General features: G+C 40.3%; 1 protein-coding gene across 1 annotated transcript in view; it reads right to left on the bottom strand.

The window, feature by feature from the left end:
• Positions 1–20111, bottom strand: part of SEC13 (SEC13 homolog, nuclear pore and COPII coat complex component) — a 53777-nt gene that overhangs the window by 15035 nt on the left and 18631 nt on the right. Inside the window, exons 6-8 of the mRNA XM_059077702.2 lie at positions 2419–2552; positions 1865–1988; positions 728–874 (exon numbers count right to left, since the gene is read on the bottom strand). Of these exons, the coding sequence (XP_058933685.1) occupies positions 728–874; positions 1865–1988; positions 2419–2552 (405 nt within the window). The remainder of the gene's footprint in view (positions 1–727; positions 875–1864; positions 1989–2418; positions 2553–20111) is intronic.

Here is a 20111-nt window from a genome sequence, read left to right as displayed (position 1 = left end):
CTAATGAGAACCTGCTATATAAAAAAATAAATAAAATTCAAAAATTAAAAAAAAAAAAGACACTGTGCTAAGTGAAACAAGCCAATCACAAAAAAATTAATTCCTTATAATTCTACTTACAGGAGGTCCCTACAGTAGTCCATTCATAGAGACAGAGAGCAAAATGGAGGTTGCTAGGGGCTGGGGGAGGGGGAATGGGGAGGTGCTGTTTGAAGAGCACAGAATTTCAGTTTGGGATGAAGAGTTCTGGGTTGGTGACAGTGATGACTGCAGAATAACGTGGATGTATCAATACTTAACACTACAGAACTGTACACTTAAAAAAAGTTAAGATGGTAAACTTTGTTATATGTATTTTACATATAACTAACCGTTACCATGAAGGTGAGGTTGTCAAATGGTCAGGGTGATGGACTGCCAGGGTGGTGGCTTTGGATTTACCTTGGGTCTGATGATTGGCTATGCCACCGAACAGCTTCACGACCCGTATGCAAGTCAAATCTCTGTCACCCTCTCTTTCTGTATAAGGGGCATATACAACCCCTCGGGGTTGCGTGGTGGGGTCGTAAGAATTAATGATGTAAGTAAGAGACATGCTCAAAACAGTCTTCATTCAGGTTCCTCCCAACCCTGCCATTAGATGGAAGATTCAACTGTGCCCTCTACTGGACAAACTAAAGACAAACAGGGACACGTGTGCCATGTCATGGAAATAGGGTGTAGGTACCTTATTATCTCCGCCTGAGACAGCGAGGATGTTGGCTGTGATGGACCAGCTCACATGCCATACAACATCATTGAACTTGTGCAGCAGTTTGGGGGACCACGCGTTGCCCGAGGCATCATCACAGGTCCAAATGAACACTCGACCATCCTGGGAAAAGACACGCTAGAGTCAGGAGATGGGGGCAGCGATCTGCCCTGGTGATATCCTCTCAATCTGGAGCTGTACTGGACTTTTCCAAGAATAGGGTGGGGGATTCAGGGCAAAGCACAGCCAAGGACCCCCTCAGTGTTCACAGCTTTGAGGACTAATTTCCAGCCCAGCACCCTTGCTTTTATCCCTTTCCCCCAGGAACACACTTCAAATTGGTCAGGAGTCTCCCAGGTCCCTTTCCTCATACTGGTTTCATTGTCCACCCCGCTAATTCTCAAGTTTTCTCTGGGGCTTTCCTCACGTCTGCCAAGTCACTTTGTTGTTTTGGCTCCCTCAGCTGAATGGGTATAGCTGTCTAAAAGCCAAGCTCAGGGAATGAGATGGGACCAAGAAACAAAACAGAACAACACACACACGTACACACACACAAACCAAACCAAACCAAACTAAAACAGAACAAACGGAATTACCTTTTACATCACGTTAAGCCTGTTCTACTTGGTCCTCTCAAGTTTAGGACCAAGTAGAAAAGGCTCAAATGACGTAAAAGGCCAGGCTTAACTCTCATCTTGGGTGGTGGCATATGATTAAAGGCTTATCCTTGGTCTTACTTTTGTTTTCTGTCTGGGAATAGTGAGTAGGCAGACGAGCCCAAAGTGCTAAAGCTTCCCACTGCTCCTGGTCCTGGCTTGGGAACGCTCTGGGAATGGGGCCTGGGTACCTCCACGCCCTATCCACAGAAGGGTCAGGAGGGGAAACTAGTCCTGAATTTGGTGCTCTTGGCTCAGTGGGAGAGAGCCACTGTGGCTTCTGACCAAGGCTTCACTGCGTGATGAGCGGGCTCCAGGTGCCCCCTTCTTTACAGTGGTCTGTAGTCGCCGGTCTCCTGCCCTTCCCCTTCAAGGAGTCCCCCTAGGGCAACTGGAAGGGCTGATGGGACTTGCTGAGATTAGCTAACACAGGGTGCTCGCGCAGGTCTGGGCTGACCTGGGAGCAGCTGGCGATGGTGCTGGTGGGCAGGCCGATGGAGGGGGCCCAGGCCACATCTCGAACCCAGTCACTGTGCGCTTCCAGCTTCCGCTCTTCCCTCCACTGGCCGTCCTCTTCCTCCCTAACAGGGGAGATGGTGGGGAGGGTTCAGCCCAGGTGCCGTTCCCACACCTCCATTCCTCCCCCAGCCCACAGGCTCCGCAGGGGTGGAGAAGCTATTCCACCTTCCTGATAACATGTGTTGAACCTACAGAATTTTATTCAGTTCACCCGCTATAAAGAAATCCTCCAGGAAACGCTCTGTTCCTCCACAGCCAACAAGTCGGCTCTAGCGGTGGTGAATTAGGAAGAGTCAGAGCTCCTGAGTAAAGGGCAAGTTTGTTGTTGTTTTTCTTTTTTTTTAAAAGGATGTCCTCTGAGAGATTGAAGACAGTGTTCTATGGGTAGAAGGGAAAAAGGCAGTTGATCCCGTTTCTGGTGAACTGAGGCTGAGTCATGGTAGGGTAGAAGGTGAGAAGTGCCCCCTTGAGAAGTTCACCAAGCCCACTTACTTCCACAGTTTGATGAGGTTGTCACAGCCGCCTGATGCAAACTTCTTGATGTAGTTGGGCTTCTGCCCAGAGGGCTGGTCTATGAGGCTTCCAGGTACGACAGCAGGGGCCCAGCTGACAGCATTGCAGCCAATCTGTAAGGAGGGGGAAGGGGGACTGGTGGTGACGCTGCCCCTTTGCCTGGCAAAAGGATACTGCTTCTGCAGACCCAACGCTGATGTTTATTCCCTCTCCAATTCTCAGGACTGGATTACGCAGGACAGCTGTTTTCATGAACTAAGGATTAGCCACCCAGAACTCTTCTTCAAGGATTCCTAACAGTGCATGTATTTTTCAGCAACATGTATTTAAAGAAGGAATTAGCGAATCTCAGGAATCTAAGAAACAGAACATTTTCCAAACATATGGAGGGCACAGATTCAGAAAACCACACAAAGTAAATATATGCATTAATGAATTACTCTAAAGAACTCTTGTAAAATCACTCCCAGGTCAAGAAATAAAACTACCATTTACCCAAGCAGCCCTATCATTTATGCCCTACCTGAATCATAGGCCCTCTGTTCTCTTGTAAGTAACCATTATTTTGATTTCTAATGTCTATTTTTTAGCTTTGTCACCCAAATGTACATCCCTAGGTGCTAGTTTAGTTTTGCCATTTAAAATTTTGTTCAAATTGCAATATTCTTTTTTATTGAAATACAGTTGATTTGCAATACCATGTTAGTTTCAGGTGTACGGCAAAGTAATTGAGTTATACATATACATTCGTTTTCAGATTCTTGTCCATTATAGGTTATTACAAGATACTGAATAGAGTTCCCTGTGCTATATAGTAAATCCTTGTTGGTTATCTAGTTTATATACAGTAGTAAGTATCTGTTAATCCCAAACTCCTAATTTATCCTCCTCCCTTTCCCCTTTGGTAACCACAAGTTTGTTTTCTTTTTTTTTTTGGCCACGCCATGTGGCATGCGGGATTTTAGTTCCCTAACCAGGGATCAAACCTGTGCCCCCTGTATTGGGAGCATGGAGTCTTAACCACTGGACCAACAGGGAAGTCCCATAAATTTGTTTTCTATGTCTGTGAGTCTATTTCTGTCTTGTATCATTTTTTTAAGATTCCACATATAAGAGATATCATATGATATTTGTCTTTCTCTGTCTGACTTAACTTCATTTGTATGATAATCTCTAGGTCCATCCATGTTGCTACAAATGGCGTTATTTCGTTCTTTTTATGGCTGAGTAATATTCCACTGTAAATATGTACACCACATCTTCTTTATCCATTCGTCTGTCGATGGACTTAGGTTGTTTCCATGTCTTGGCTATTATAAACAGTGCTGCTATGAACATTGCGGTGTATGTATCTTTTGGAATTAGAGTGTTTGTATTGTCTGGATATATGCCCAGTAGTGGGACTGCTGGGTCGTATGGTAGCTCTATTTTTAGTGTTTTAAGGAATCTCCATATTGTGGTCCATAGTGGCTGCATTCAATTTACGTTCCCACCAGCAGTGCAGGATGGTTCCCTTTTCTCCACACTCTCTCAAGCATTTATTATTTGTAGACTTTTTGATGATGGTTATTCTGACCAGTGTGAGTAAACATTTTTTTGATCTTTCTTGCATCTTCTAATTTATGGATTCCCCCACTATATCAGACTCAGGTTTCTTCCCTTTGCCAAGACTACAGGTGGTGGTGTATTCCTTCATCAGGAGGCACATGATGTCAGACTGTCTCTCTTTTTATGTTATTACCACCTGTCAATAATTTATGCCTCTCTCAATTCACTGGGCATTACAAAATGGTGATACTGTCATTCTATTCATTTTTTTTGGTCATTTATTACATGGAATACTCTAGACAGGGGCAATTTCACTCATTAATATTTGCTTCCCCAGGGGTACAGATAAGAAAGGCAAGATAAATGCTTGATTCTTTCTGAACTTAGTTCCCTGTCATTCTCCAAAGATGACTGATTCTCTTTTAAATATCAGGATGAACTCATGGATTTAAGCGTATCTGACAGGCTTCAGTTCACCGCCATTATTCTAATTTTTTACACTCAAACTGCCCATCTTTGGCAGTGTGAGCCCGTTCACATTAGCTCCTTTGACATAACCCTTGTATGTCAAAAAGTATGTCGCTGATCATTTCTATCTGGTATGACAAGATGTTTGTACTTTTCCTGCCTGAGACCTGGGATCAGCCACTTCCTCAAGAGCTCTGGTTTCTTTTAGTGAGAAATTGTATTTCAAGTGTATTTCTGGTACTAGGGATGCTCGCTGATACATAATTATTTATTTTACTTCATTTAACACACAGCAGAATAGTCTCAGAATAATACTGTCAATATGATTACTAATAACATTTAAAAGAATGTTTGCAATGCCCTCCCCATCCCCCCCATTTTTTTTGGGGGGTGTTTTCATGTGAATGGTACCAGCTGCTTGTGCTACACATTGTGTTTTTTTTTTTTAACAGTTATACTCTATCTATCTTAGCCGAGCACGATCAGGACCTTGGTTCAGTCTTAATTCTTCACAATTAACTGTATATTTATATGGATGTCTTTCTAGTCATTTTTGTTGTCTAAAACTTATTCTTTAGTAGATATCTCAAGCAGGGCTCATGGAAACAACAGTCCTTGAGTTCTTGCATACTGGAAACAGTTTGCATTCTTTACACTCCAAATTTTAAAGAAAGATCTAACTGACATTAACAGAATATAAAGTGCACAAGTTGATGAACTCTGACATCGGTATACTCTGTAAAACCATCACTACAGTCAAGATAACAAATGAATCTCAAAGTGATGAAAGAAAGAAAAAAAAAAATTTCCAACCAAGAATACTCCACTTGGCAAAGTTACTGTTCAGAATTAAAGGAAAGATAGTTTTCCAGATAAGCAAAAGCTAAAGGAGTTCACCACCACTAAAACAGCCTTACAAGAAATGTTAAAGGGACTTCTTTAAGCTGAAAAGAAAGGGTGCTAATTAGTAACAAGAAAACATATGAAAGTATAAATCTTCCATGTTTTATACTCATAAGGTAAATACATATTAAAGGCAGTAGATTAATTGCTTATGAAACTATTATGAAGGTTAAAAAAATAAAAATTGTAACTACAATAATTAAAGATACACAAGATAAAAAGATGTAAAATGTGACATCAAAACATAACAGGTGGGTGGGGGAGGGTAAAAATGTAGAGCTTTAGGGACTTCCCTAGTGGTCCAGTGGGTAAGACTCTGCACTCCCAATGCAGGGGGCCCGGGTATGTTCCCTGGTTAGGGAACTAGATCCCACATGCATGCCACAACAAAGAAGTCCGCACGCTGTAACTAAGAAGGCTACATGCCACAATGAAGATCCTGCATGCCACAATGAAGACCTGGCATGGTGAAAATAAATAAATAAATTAATTAAAAATAAATATTTTTTTAAAAAATGTAGAGCTTTAGAATGGGTTCAAACTTAAGTTGTAATCAACTTAAAATAGACTATTAATATGGGTTGTTATATATGTAAACTTCATTGTAAGGACAAAGCAAAAACCTATAGCAGATACACAAAAGATAACGAGAAAAGAATCTAAGCATACCATCAAAGGTCATCAAACGACAAAGGAGGAGAGCAAAAGAACTACAAAAAGCCAGAAAAAACCAAAATGGCAATAAGTACATACCTATCAATAATTACTTTAAATGTAAATGGACTACATTCTCCCATCAAAAGACATCATAGAGTGGCTGACTGGATTAAAAAACAAGAACCATCTGTATGCTGCCTATAAGAAACTCACTTCAGATTTAAGGACACACACAGACTGAAAAAAGAAGGGATGGAAAAAGATAGTCTATGCAAATGGAAACCAAAAAAGCTGGGGTAGCTATACTTATATCAGACAAAATAGACTTTAATACAGGGACTGTAATAAGAGACAAATAAGGGCATTAGATAATGATAAAGGAGTCAATTCAACAAGAGGATGTAACATTTGTAAACATTTATGCACTCAACACAGGAAAACCAAAATATATAAAGCAAATACTAACAGACTTAAAAGGAGATATAGGCAGCAATATAATAATAGTAGGGTTACGTCAATGGATAGATCATCCAGACAGAAAATGGCCTTAAAGGACACATTAGGCCAGATGGACTTTACAGATATATAGAGAACGTTCCATCCAAAAGTAGCAAAATACAGGCATACCTCACTTTATTGTGTCTTGTTTCACTGCGCTTGATAGATACTGAGTTCTTCACAAACTGAAGGTTGTGGCAACCCTATGTCAAGCAAGTCAATTGGCGTCATTTTTCCAACAGCATTTACTCACTTCCTGTCTGTGTGTCACATTTTGGTAATTCTCGCAATATTTCAAACTTATTCATTATTACATTTGTTTTGGTGACCTGTGATGAATGATCTTTGATGTATCGTACACTCAGTAGACTAGGAGAGTTTAAACATAACTTTTATGTGCACTGGGAAATCAGAAAATTCACATGACTCCCTTTAGTGTGATATTCGCTTTATTGTGGTGGTCTGGAACTGAACCTGCACTATGTCCATGGTATCCCTGTATACTTTCTTCTCAAGTACACATGGAACATTATCCAGGAGAGATCATATGTTAGGCCAAAAAAAGTCTTAATAAATTTAAGAAGACTGAAATCCTATCAAGCATCTTTTCTGACCCAAATGATATGAAACTAGAAATCAATTACAAGAAGAAAACTGGAAAATCCACAAATAATGTGGAGAATAAACAACATGCTACTGAACAACCAATGGGTTAACAAAGAAATCAAAAGAGTAATAAAAAAAATACTTTCAGACAACTGAAAATGGAAATACAACACACCAAAATTTATGAGATGCAGTAAAAGTAGTTCTAAGAGGGAAGTTCACAGCAATAAATACCCACCTGAAGAAACAAACAAGATCTCAAAAACACCCTAACTTTACACCTCAAGGAACCAGAAAAAGAACAAATGAAGCCCAAAGTCAGTGGAAGGAAGGCAACAACAAAAATTAGAGCAGAAATAAATGAAATACAGACTGATACCACAAAAATACAAAGGACCATCAGAGTCCACTATGAACAATAATATGCAAACAAATGACAACCAAGAAGTAATGGATAAATTCCTAGAAACACAGAACATTCCAAGACTGAATCATGAAGAAACAGAAAATCTAAACGGGCCAATAACTATGAACAAAGATGATAAAATCCTCAACAAAATACCAGCAAACCAAATTCAACAATACATTAAAAGGATCATACACCTTGATCAAGTGAGATGTATTCCAGGGATGCAAGGTTGGTTTGCCACCCACAAATCAATCCAGGTGATACACAGCATTAACAAAATGAAGGATAAAAATCATATAATTATCTCAATAGATGCAGAAAAAGCATTTGATTAAAGTCAGCATCCGTTTATGATAAAACTCTCAACGAAGTGGATATAGTAGGTATGTACCTCAACATAATAGAGGCCATATATGACAAGCCCATAGCTAACATCATACTCAATAGTGAAAAGCTAAAAGCTTTTCCTCTAAGATCAGGAACAGGACAAAGATGTCCATGCTTGCCACTTTTACTCATTAAGTATTGGAAGTCCCAACCAGAGCAATCAAGCAAGAAAAAGAACTAAAAGCCATCCAAATCGGAAAGGAAAATGTAAAACTGTCAGTATTTGGTGATGACATGATATTATATATAGAACATCCTCAAGACTCCACCAAAAAACTGTTAGAAATAACAAACGAATTTAATAAAGCTGCAGGAAACAAAATCAATGTACAAAAATCCCTTGCATTTCTATACACTAACAATGAACTACCAGAAAAGAAATTATGAAAACAATCCATTTACAAATTGCATCCACAAGAATAAAATACCTAGGAATAAATTTAACCAATGAGGGGAAACACCTGTACACTGAGGACAATGATAAAAGAAATTAAAGACAACACAAATGAAAGATATTCACGCAGATGGATTGGAAGAAATAATGTTGCTAAAGTGTCCATACTACCCAAAGCAATCTACAGATTCCATGCAATTTCTGTCAAAATTCCAATGCCATTTTCCACAGTACAATCCTAAAATTTAAATTGTTTGTTTAGAACAAACAATCCTAAAATTTGTATGGAATCACAAAAGACCCCTTTATTAAAAAGATACAGTGGAGACGGCTTAAAGATGGCGGAAGAGTAAGACGCGGAGATCTCCTTCCTCCTCACAGAGACATCAGAAATACATCTACACGTGGAACTTCTCCTATAGAACACCCACCGAACGCTGGCAGAAGACCTCAGACCTCCAAAAAGGCAAGAAACTCCCCACATATCTGGGTAGGGCAAAAGAAAAAAGAATAAACAGGGACAAAAGAATAGGGACGAGACCTACGCCAGTGGGAGGGAGCCGTGAAGGAGGAAAGACTCCCACACACTAGAGGCCCCTTCGCGGGCGGAGACTGCGGGCGCCGGAGGGGAAAGCTCCGGAGCCGCGGAGGACAGCTCAGCCACAGGGGTGCGGAGGGCAAAGCGGAGAGATTCCCGCAGAGGATCGGTGCCGACCGGCACTCACCAGCCCGAGAGGCTTGTCTGCTCGCCCGCCGGGGCGGGCGGGGCCGGGAGCTGAGGCTCGGGCTTCAGTCGGATCCCGGGGAAAGGTCTGGAGTTGGCAGAGTGAAAACAGCCTGAAGGGGGCTAGTGCGCCACGGCTGGCCGGGAGGGAGTTCGGGAGAAGTCTGGAGCTGCCGAAGAGGCAAGAGACCTTTTCCTCCCTCTTTGCTGCCTGGGCGCGAGGAGAGGGGATTAAGTGCGCCGCTTGAAGGAGCCCCAGAAGCGGGCGCGGAGCTGCCGAAGAGACAAGAGACTTTTTCTTGCCTCTTTGCTTCCTCGGGTGTGAGGTGAGGGGATTAAGAGCACCGCGTAGAGGAGCTCCAGAAACGGGCGCGAGCCGCGGCTGTTGGCACGGACAGTAGAGATGGGTGTCGGACGCTAAGGTTGCTGCTGCCACCACCAAGAGGCCTGTGTGTGAGCACAGGTCACTCTCCACACCGGCCCTCCCGGGAGCCCGTGCAGCCCGCCACCGCCAGGGTCCTGGGATCCAGGGACAGCTTCCCCAGGAGAACGCACGGCGCGCCTTGAGCCTGTGCAGCGTCACGTCGGCCTCTGCCGCCGCGGACTCGCCCCGCCCCCGTGCCACTCCCTCCCCCCAGCCTGAGTGAGCTGGAGCCCCCGAATCAACTGCTCCTTTAACATCGTCCTGTCTGAGCGAAGGGCAGTCGCCCTCGGACAACCTACACGCAGAGGCGGGACCAAGTCCAAAGCTGAACCCCAGGAGCTGTGCGAACAGAGAGGAGAGGGGGAGGTCTCTCCCAGCAGCCTCAGAAGCGGCGGATTAAAGCTCCACAATCAACTTTAAGTGCCCTGCATCTGTTGAAAACCTGAATAGACAACGAATCATCCCAAGTTGAGGAGGTGGACTTTGGGAGCAAGATATACTATTATTTTCCCCTTTTTTCTCTTTTTGTGAGTGTGTATGTGTGTGCTGCTGTGTGAGATTTTGTCTGTATAGCTTTGCTTTCACCATTTGTCCTAGGGTTAGACCGACCCATTTTTCTGTTTTTTTTTTTTTTTTAAAGGAAATTTTTCTTCTTAATAATTATTTTTTATTTTAATAACTATACTTTATACTACTCTGTCTTCTCCCTTTCTTTCTTCCTTTCTTCCTTCCTTTCTTCCCTCCTTCCCTCCTTTCTTCCTTCCTTCCCCCCTTCTTTCCTCCCTTCCTCTCTTCCTTCCTCCCTTTCTTCCTCTGCACCTTCCTTCCTTCCTTTCTTGCTTCCTTCCTTCATTTCTTCCTTCCTTCCCTCCCTCCCTCCTTCCTTCCTTTTCTTTCCTTTCTATTTATTCTACCTTTTATTTTGAGCCATGTGGATTAAAGGTTCTTGGCACCCCAGCCAGGCACCAGGGCGGTGTCCCTGAGGTGGGAGAACCAACCTCAAGACACTAGTCCACAAGAGACCTCCCAGCTCCACGTAATATCAGATGGCGAAAATCTCCCAGAGATCTCCATCTCAACACCAAGACCCAGCTTCACTCAAGGATCAGCAAAGAACAGTGCTGGACACCCTATCCCCAACAAAGAGCAAGACAGGTCTACAGCCCCATCCATTAGCAGAGAGGCTGCCTAAAATCATAATAAGGTTACCAACATCCCCAAACACACCACCAGATGAGGACCTGCCCATGAGAAAGACAAGATCCAGCCTCATCCACCAGAACAGAGGCACTAGTCCCCCCAACCAGGGAATCTACTCAACCCACTGAACCAACCTTAGCCACTGGGGACAGCCACCAAAAACAACAGGAACTACGAACCTGCAGCGTGCAAAAAGGAGACCCCAAACACAGTAAGATAAGCGAAATGAGAAGACAGAAAAACACACAACAGATGAAGGAGCAAGATTAAAAACACACCAGACCTAACAGATGAAGAGGTAATAGCCAATCTACCTGAAAGAGAATTTAGAATAATGATGGTGAAGATGATGCAAAATCTTGGAAATAGAATAGACAATTTGCAAGAAACAGTTAACAGGGACCTAGAAGAAATAAAGAGGAAGCAAGAAACGATGAGCAACACAATAAATGAAATGAAAAATACTCTAGATGGGATCAGTAGCAGAATAACTGAGGCAGAAGGACGGATAAGTGACCTGGAAGATAAAATAGTGGAAATAACTACTGCAGAGCAGAAGAAAGAAAAAAGAATGAAAAGAACTGAGGACAGTCTCAGAGACCTCTGGGACAACATTAAATGCACCAACATTCGAATTATAGGGGTCCCAGAAGAAGAAGAGAAAAAGAAAGGGACTGAGAAAATATTTGAAGAGATTATAGTTGAAAACTTCCCTAATATAGGAAAGGAAATAATCAATCAAGTCCAGGAAGCACAGAGAGTTCCATACAGGATAAACCCAAAGAGAAACACACCAAGACACATAATAATCAAACTGTCAAAAATTAAATACAAAGAAAACATATTAAAAGCAGCAAGGGAAAAACAACAAATAACACACAAGGGAATCCCCATAAGATTAACATCTGATCTTTCAGCAGAAACTCTACAAGCCAGAAGGGAATGGCAGGACATATTTAAAGTGATGAAGGAAAAAAACCTACAACCAAGATTACTCTACCCAGCAAGGATCTCATTCAGATTTGATGGAGAAATTAAAACCTTTATAGACAAGCAAAAGCTGAGAGAGTTCAGCACCACCAAACCAGCTCTACAACAAATCCTAAAGGAACTTCTCTAGGCAAGAAACACAAGAGAAGGAAAAGACCTACAAGAACAACCCGAAACAATTAACTAAATGGTAATAGGAACATACATATCGATAATTACCTTAAATGTAAATCGATTAAATGCTCCCACCAAAAGACACAGACTGGCTGAATGGATACAAAAACAAGACCCATATATATGCTGTCTACAAGAGACCCACTTCAGACCTAGGGACACATACAGACTGAAAAGTAAGGGGATGGAAAAAGATATTCCATGCAAATGGAAACCAGAAGAAAGCTGGAGTAGCAATTCTCATATCAGACAAAATAGACTTTAAAATAAAGACTATTACAAGAGACAAAGAAGGACACTACATAATGATCAAGGGATCGATCCATGAAGAAGACATAACAATTGTAAATATTTATGCACCCAACATAGGAGCACCTCAATACATAAGGCAAATACTAACAGCCTTAAAAGGGGAAATCGACAGTAACACAATTATAATGGGGGACTTTAACACCCCACTTTCACCAATGGACAGATCATCCAAAATGAAAATAAATAAGGAAACACAAGCTTTAAATGATACATTACACAAGATGGACTTAATTGATATTTATAGGACATTCCATCCAAAAAAAACAGAATACACATTTTTCTCAAGTGCTCATGGAACATTCTCTGGGATTGATCATATATTGGGTCACAAATCTAGCCTTGGCAAATTTAAGAAAATTGAAATCGTATCAAGTATCTTTTCCGACCACAACGCTATGAAACTAGATATCAATTACAGGAAAAGATCTGTAAAAAATACAAACACATGGAGGCTAAACAATACACTACTTAATAACGAAGTGATCACTGAAGAAATCAAAGAGGAAATCAAAAAATACTTAGAAACAAATGACAATGGAGACACAACGACCCAAAACCTATGGGATACAGCAAAAGCAGTTCTAAGAGGCAAGTTTATAGCAATACAATCATACCTTAAGAAACAGGAAACATCTCGAATAAACAACCTAACTTTGCACTTAAAGCAATTAGAGAAAGAAGAACAAAAAAACCCCAAATTTAGCAGAAGGAAAGAAATCATAAAGATCACATCAGAAATAAATGAAAAAGAAGTGAAGGAAACAATAGCAAAGATCAATAAAACTAAAAGCTGGTTCTTTGAGAAGATAAATAAAATTGATAAACCATTAGCCAGACTCATCAAGAATAAAAGGGAGAAGACTCAAATCAATAGAATTAGAAATGAAAAAGGAGATGTAACAACTGACACTGCAGAAATACAAAAGATTATTAGAGATTACTACAAGCAACTCTATGCCAATAAAATGGACAACCTGGAAGAAATGGACAAATTCTTAGAAATGCACAACCTGCCGAGACTGAACCAGGAAGAAATAGAAAATATGAACAGACCAATCACAAGCACTGAAATTGAAACTGTGATTAAAAATCTTCCAGCAAACAAAAGCCCAGGACCAGATGGCTTCACAGGCGAATTCTATCAAACATTTAGAGAAGAGCTAACACCTATCCTTCTCAAACTCTTCCAACAGATAGCAGAGGGAGGAACACTCCCAAACTCATTCTATGAGGCCAACATCACCCTGATACCAAAACCAGACAAAGACGTCACAAAGAAAGAAAACTACAGGCCAATATCACTGATGAACATAGATGCAAAACTCCTCAACAAAATACTAGCAAACAGAATCCAACAGCACATTAAAAGGATCATACACCATGATCAAGTGGGGTTTATCCCAGGAATGCAAGGATTCTTCAATATACGCAAATCAATCAACGTGATACACCATATCAACAAACTGAAGGAGAAAAACCATATGATCATCTCAATAGATGCAGAGAAAGCTTTTGATAAAATTCAACACTCATTTATGATAAAAACCTTGCAGAAAGTAGGCATACAGGGAACTTTCCTCAACATAATAAAGGCCATATATGACAAACCCACAGCTAGCATCATTCTCAATGGTGAAAAACTGAAACCATTTCCACTAAGATCAGGAACAAGACAAGGTTGCCCACTCTCACCACTCTTATTCAACATAGTTTTGGAAGTTCTAGCCACAGCAATCAGAGAAGAAAAAGAAATAAAAGGAATCCAAATAGGAAAAGAAGAAGTAAAGCTGTCACTGTTTGCAGATGACATGATACTATACATAGAGAATCCTAAGGATGCTACCAGAAAACTACTAGAGCTAATCAATGAATTTGGTAAAGTAGCAGGATACAAAATTAATGCACAGAAATCTCTGGCATTCTTATACACTAATGATGAAAAATCTGAGAGTGAAATTAAGAAAACACTCCCATTTACCATTGCAACAAAAAGAATAAAATATCTAGGAATAAACCTACCTAAGGAGACAAAAGACTTGTATGCAGAAAACTATAAGACTCTGATGAAAGAAATTAAAGATGATACAAATAGGTGGAGAAATAGACCATGTTCTTGGATTGGAAGAATCAACATTGTGAAAATGACTCTACTACCCAAAGCAATCTACCGATTCAATGCAATCCCTATCAAATTACCACTGGCATTTTTTACAGAACTAGAACAAAAAATTTCACAATTTGTATGGAAACACAAAAGACCCCGAATAGCCAAAGCAATCTTGAGAACGAGAAATGGAGCTGGAGGAATTAGGCTCCCTGACTTCAGACTCTACTACAAGGCTACAGTAATCAAGACAATATGGTACTGGCACAAAAACAGAAATATAGATCAATGGAACAGGATAGAGAGCCCAGAGATAAACCCACACACATATGGTCACCTTATCTTTGATAAAGGAGGCAAAAATATACAGTGGAGAAAAGGCAGCCTCTTCAATAAGTGGTGCTGGGAAAACTGGACAGCTACATGTAAAAGTATGAAATTAGAACAATCCCTAACACCACACACAAAAATAAACTCAAAATGGGTTAAAGACCTAAATGTAAGGCCAGACACTATCAAACTCTTAGAGGAAAACATAGGCAGAACACTATACGACATAAATCACAGCAAGATCCTTTTTGACCCATCTCCTAGAGAAATGGAAATAAAAACACAAATAAACAAATGGGACCTAATGAAACTTAAAAGCTTTTGCACAGCAAAGGATACCATAAACAAGACCAAAAGACAACCCTCAGAATGGGAGAAAATATTTGCAAATGAAGCAACTGACAAAGGATTAATTTCCAAAATTTATAAGCAACTCATGCAGCTCAATAACATAAAAACAAACAACCCAATCCAAAAATGGGCAGAAGAACTAAATAGACATTTCTCCAAAGAAGATATACAGATTGCTAACAAACATATGAAAGAATGCTCAACCTCATTAATCATTAGAGAAATGCAAATCAAAACTACAATGAGATATCATCTCACACCGGTCAGATTGGCCATCATCAAAAACTCTAGAAACAATAAATGCTGGAGAGGGTGTGGAGAAAAGGGAACCCTCTTGCACTGCTGGTGGGAATGTAAAATAATACAGCCACTATGGAGAACAGTATGGAGGTTCTTTAAAAAACTACAAAGAGAACTACCATACGACCCAGCAGTCCCACTACTGGGCATATACCCTGAGAAAACCATAATTCACAAAGAGTCAAGTACCACAATGTTCACCGCAGCTCTATGTACAATAGCCAGGACATGGAAGCAACCTAAGTGTCCATCAACAGATGAATGGATAAAGAAGATGTGGCACATATATACAATGGAATATTACTCAGCCATAAAAAGAAATGAAACTGAGTTATTTATAATGAGGTGGATGGACCTGGAGTCTGTCATACAGAGTGAAGTAAGTCAGAAGGAGAAAAACTAATACCGTATGCTAACACATATATATGGACTCTAAGGAAAAAAATGTCATGAAGAGATTAGTGGTAGGACAGGAATAAAACATAGACTTACTCGAGCATGGACTTGAGGATATGGGGAGGGGGAAGGGTGGGCTGTGACGAAGTGAGAGAGTGGCAGGGACATATATACACTATCAAATGTAAATTAGACAGCTAGTGGGAAGCTGCTGCATAGCACAGGGAGATCACCTCTGTGCTTTGTGACCACCTAGAGGGGTGGGATAGGGAGGGTGGGAGAGAGGGTGATGCAAGAGGGAAGAGATATGTGAACATATGTATATGTATAACTGATTCAGTTTGTTGTAGAGGAAAAACTAACACACTATTGTAAAACAATTATACTCCAATAAAGATGTTAAAAAAAAAAAAGATACAGTGATCAAACAGGACGGTACTGGCATTAAAAACAGACACATACTCTTTAGAACACTGTTACGAGCTATCTACAATTTACTTGTCTACCTGATATTTTCTACCATCACTAAAATGTAAAACAAAAACAAAAAACCAAAAAAACCCAACCATACACACAGATCAATGGAACAGAACAGAGAACCCAGAAATAAACCCATGCATATGTGGCCAATTAATTTATGATACAGAAGCCAAGAATATACAATGGGAAAAGGACAGTCTCTTCAACAGACAGTGTTGGGAAAACTTGACAGCCACATACAAAAGAACGGAACTGGCCCACTATCTTACACTGTACATAAAAATGAACTCAAAATGGATTAAAGAATATGAGACCTGAAACCATAAAACTCCTAGAGGCAAACATAGGTGCTAATAAGCTCCTTGACATTGATCTTGTTGATGATTTTCTGGGTCTGTTCTGACTCCAAAAGCAAAGGCAACATAAGCAAAAATAAGGGGAACTACATCAAACAAAAAGCTTCTGTACAGCAAAAGAAATCATCAACCAAGTGAGAAGGCAACCTACGGAATGGGAAAAAATATTTGTAAATCATGTATCTAATAAGGGGTCAATATCAAAAATATAAAAGAATTCATACAACTCAATAGTAAAACCAAATAATTCAACTTAAAAATGGCAGAGGATCTGAACATATGGTTTTCCCAAGAAGATACACAGATGGGTCAACAAGTACATGAAAAGATGTTCAACATCACTAATCATCAGGGAAATGCAAATCAAAACCACAATGAGAGATCACCTCACATCTGTCAAGAATAGCTATTATCACACAGACAAGAAACAGCAAGTGTGGAGAAAGGGGAACCTCTCTGTGCACAGTTGGTGAGAATGTAAACTGGTGCAGCCACTATGGAAAACAGTATGGAGGATCCTCAAAAAACGAAAAAGAGAACTAACTATCTTATGATCCAGCAATTCCACTTCTGGCTATTTATATCAAAAAAACCCAAAAACCCAACAAAATCCCCTTAATTCAAAATATATCTGCACTCCCCCCCATGCTCACTGCAGCAATATTTATAATAGCCAAGACATGCCAACAAGCTAAGTGTCCATCAATGGATGAATGGATAAATAGGTGGGGTGTGTACACACACACACAGGAATATTATTCAGCCATAAAAAAAGAATGAAATCTTACCATCTGCAACAACATGGATGGTCCTTGAGGGCATAATGCTAAGTGAAATAAGTCAGAAAGAAAAAGACAAAAACTGTATGATCTCACTTCTGTGTGAAATTAATAAAAACCCCCAAGCCCATGGATACAAAGAACAGATTGGTGGTTTCTAGAGGTGGGGATGAGGGATGGGCAAAATGGGTGAAAGAGGTCAAAAGGTACAACCTTTCAGTTATAACAGCCTATAGGCTCCGGTGTCGGGATGCCTCAGGCTACACAACCAACAGGGCGGGAACACAGCCCCACCCATCAGCACACAGGCTGCCTAAAGTCTTCTGGAGCCCACAGCCGGCCCTGCCCACCAGAAGTACGAGACCCAGCTCCGTCCACCAGTCCCTCCCCTCAAGAAGCCTGCAGAAGCCTCTCAGGCCAGCCTCATCCACCAGAAGCAAGAACTACAACCCTGCAGCCTGCAGAACAGAAAATGCAATCACAGAAAGTTAGACTAAACGAGATGGCAGAGGAATATGTCCCAGACAAAGGAACAAGATAAAACCCCAGAACAACAACTAAGTGAAGTGGAGATAGGCAATATACCCAAAAAAGAATTCAGAGTAATGATAGTAAAGATGATCCAAGATCTTGGAAAAAGAATGGAGGCACAGACTGAGAAGATCCAAGAAATGTTTAATAAAGGGCTAGAAGATCTAAAGAACAAAGAGAGATGAAAAATACAATAACTGAAATGAAAAATAAACTAGAAGGAATCAATAGCAGAATAAGTGAGGCACAAGAATGGTTAACTGAGCTGGAAGACGGAATGGTGGAAATCACTATCATGGAACAGAATAAAGAAAAAAGAATAAAAAGAAATGAAGACAGTCTAAGAGACCTCTGTCACAACATTAAATGCACCAACATTCATATTATGGGAGTCCCAGAAGGAGAAGAGAGAGAGAAAGGACCTGAGAAAATATTTGAAGAGATAATACCTGAAGACCTCCCTAACATGGGAAAGGAAACAGTCACCCAAGTGCAGGAAGTGCAGAGTCCCAGGCAGAATAAACCCAAGGAGGAAGAGACTGAGACACATAATAATCAAATTGACAAAAATTAAAGACAGAGAAAATATTACAAGCAACAAGGGAAAAAAAAAAAAAAAACACAAGGGGAATTCCCATAAGGTTATCAGCTGATTTTTAAGCAGAAACCCTGCAGGCCAGAAGGGAGCGGCACAATATATTTAAAGTGGTGAAAGGGAAGAACCTACAACCAAGATTACTGTACCCAGCAAGGCTCTGATTCAGATTCGAAGGAAAGAATCACAAGCTTTACTGACAAGCAAAAGCTAAGAGGTTTCAGCACCACCAGACAGCTTGGCAACAAATGCTAGAGGAACTTCTCTAGGCGTGGGAAAAAAAGGCCACAACTAGAAACAGGAAAATTACTAATAGAAAAGCTCACCGGTAAAGGCAAACATACAGTAAAGGTAGGAAATCATTCGCACACATCAAAACCAGCAATCATGAGAAGAGGAGAGGACAAATGCAGGATACTGGAAATGCATTAAAAATGAAAAGACCAGCAACTTAAAACAACCTTGTTTATATGTAGACCACTATATCAAAACCTCATGGTAACCACCAACTGAAAATCTACAATAGATACACACACAAAAAAGAACAAGGAATCCAAACGCAACACTAAAGTTAGTCATCAAATCACAAGAGAAAAACAAAAGAGGACAGGGAGAAAAAAGACCTACAAAAACAAATCCACAACAATTAGCAAAATGGCAGTAAGAACATACATATCAGTGATCACCTGAAACATAAGCGGATTAAATGCTCCAACCAAAAGACACAGACTGGCCGAATGGATACAAACTTTCAGTTATAAACTAAGTAAGTCATGGGGATGTGATGTACAGCTTGGTGACTAGTTAATACCTCAGTAAAAAAAAGAAGTGATTAGTTAATACCTCAATAAAAAAAAGAAGTGATTAAAAAGAAATTACTGGTAAAAAAGAGAATGAACATATCTATCATCCCCAAGTTTTCTGGGATCCCTTTGCAATCCATCTCTGCTGCGCACCCCACCAAGCTCAGCAACCACTGATCTGCTGTCTCTAGAGTTTGCTTTTCCATACTATGAAATCACAGTATGTACTTTTGTCTGATTTTTTTCCAGTCAGCATAATTATTTTAAAATTCATTTATCTTGTGTTTCTCAAGTCATTTCTTTTTATTGCTAGGTAGCATTTCTGTAGTATGGATATACCACAATTTGTTTACCCATTCACCTGTTCATACACATTTGGATAATTTCCAGGTTTTGGCTATTAAAGTTGCTATGAACTTCTGTACATAAGTCTTTGCATGAACTTGAAAGTCAACTTCACTAGTTATAAATCCCTGGCTCACACATTCTTTCCTTGAGTATTGTAAATGTGTTCTCCATTTTCTCATGCACAGATCATTGCTGTTGAAAAGCCAGATAATCCAATTGTTTCCCTTGTAAGTTAACATGGCTCCTTTTGCCTAGATGCCCAAAGGACTTTTTTTTTTCCTTTGAGGCCAGTAATTTCACTATATTTAGGTCTTTTTGCTGGTGATTCTGGGTTGATAGTCTTTAAGTATAGGGTATGCTCTCTCAGTATGTAGTTTCAAATATTGTTTTTAAATTTTAAGGTAGTTTTCTTGAATCAGTTTTTAGTATTTGTTCTGTTTTCTTCTTCTGGACTCCTAATATTCATGTCTGATCTCTGCTTGTCTTCACTTTTTTTTTTTTTTGCAGTACGCGGGCCTCTCACTGTTGTGGTCTCTCCCGTTGCGGAGTACAGGCTCCAGATGCGCAGGCTCAGCAGCCATGGCTCATGGGCCTAGCCACTCCGC

The sequence above is a fragment of the Kogia breviceps genome, chromosome 10, assembly GCF_026419965.1.
Source record: "Kogia breviceps isolate mKogBre1 chromosome 10, mKogBre1 haplotype 1, whole genome shotgun sequence".
In the NCBI taxonomy this organism is placed as follows: Eukaryota; Metazoa; Chordata; class Mammalia; order Artiodactyla; family Physeteridae; genus Kogia; species Kogia breviceps.
This window is presented reverse-complemented; position numbering and strand designations above follow the sequence as displayed.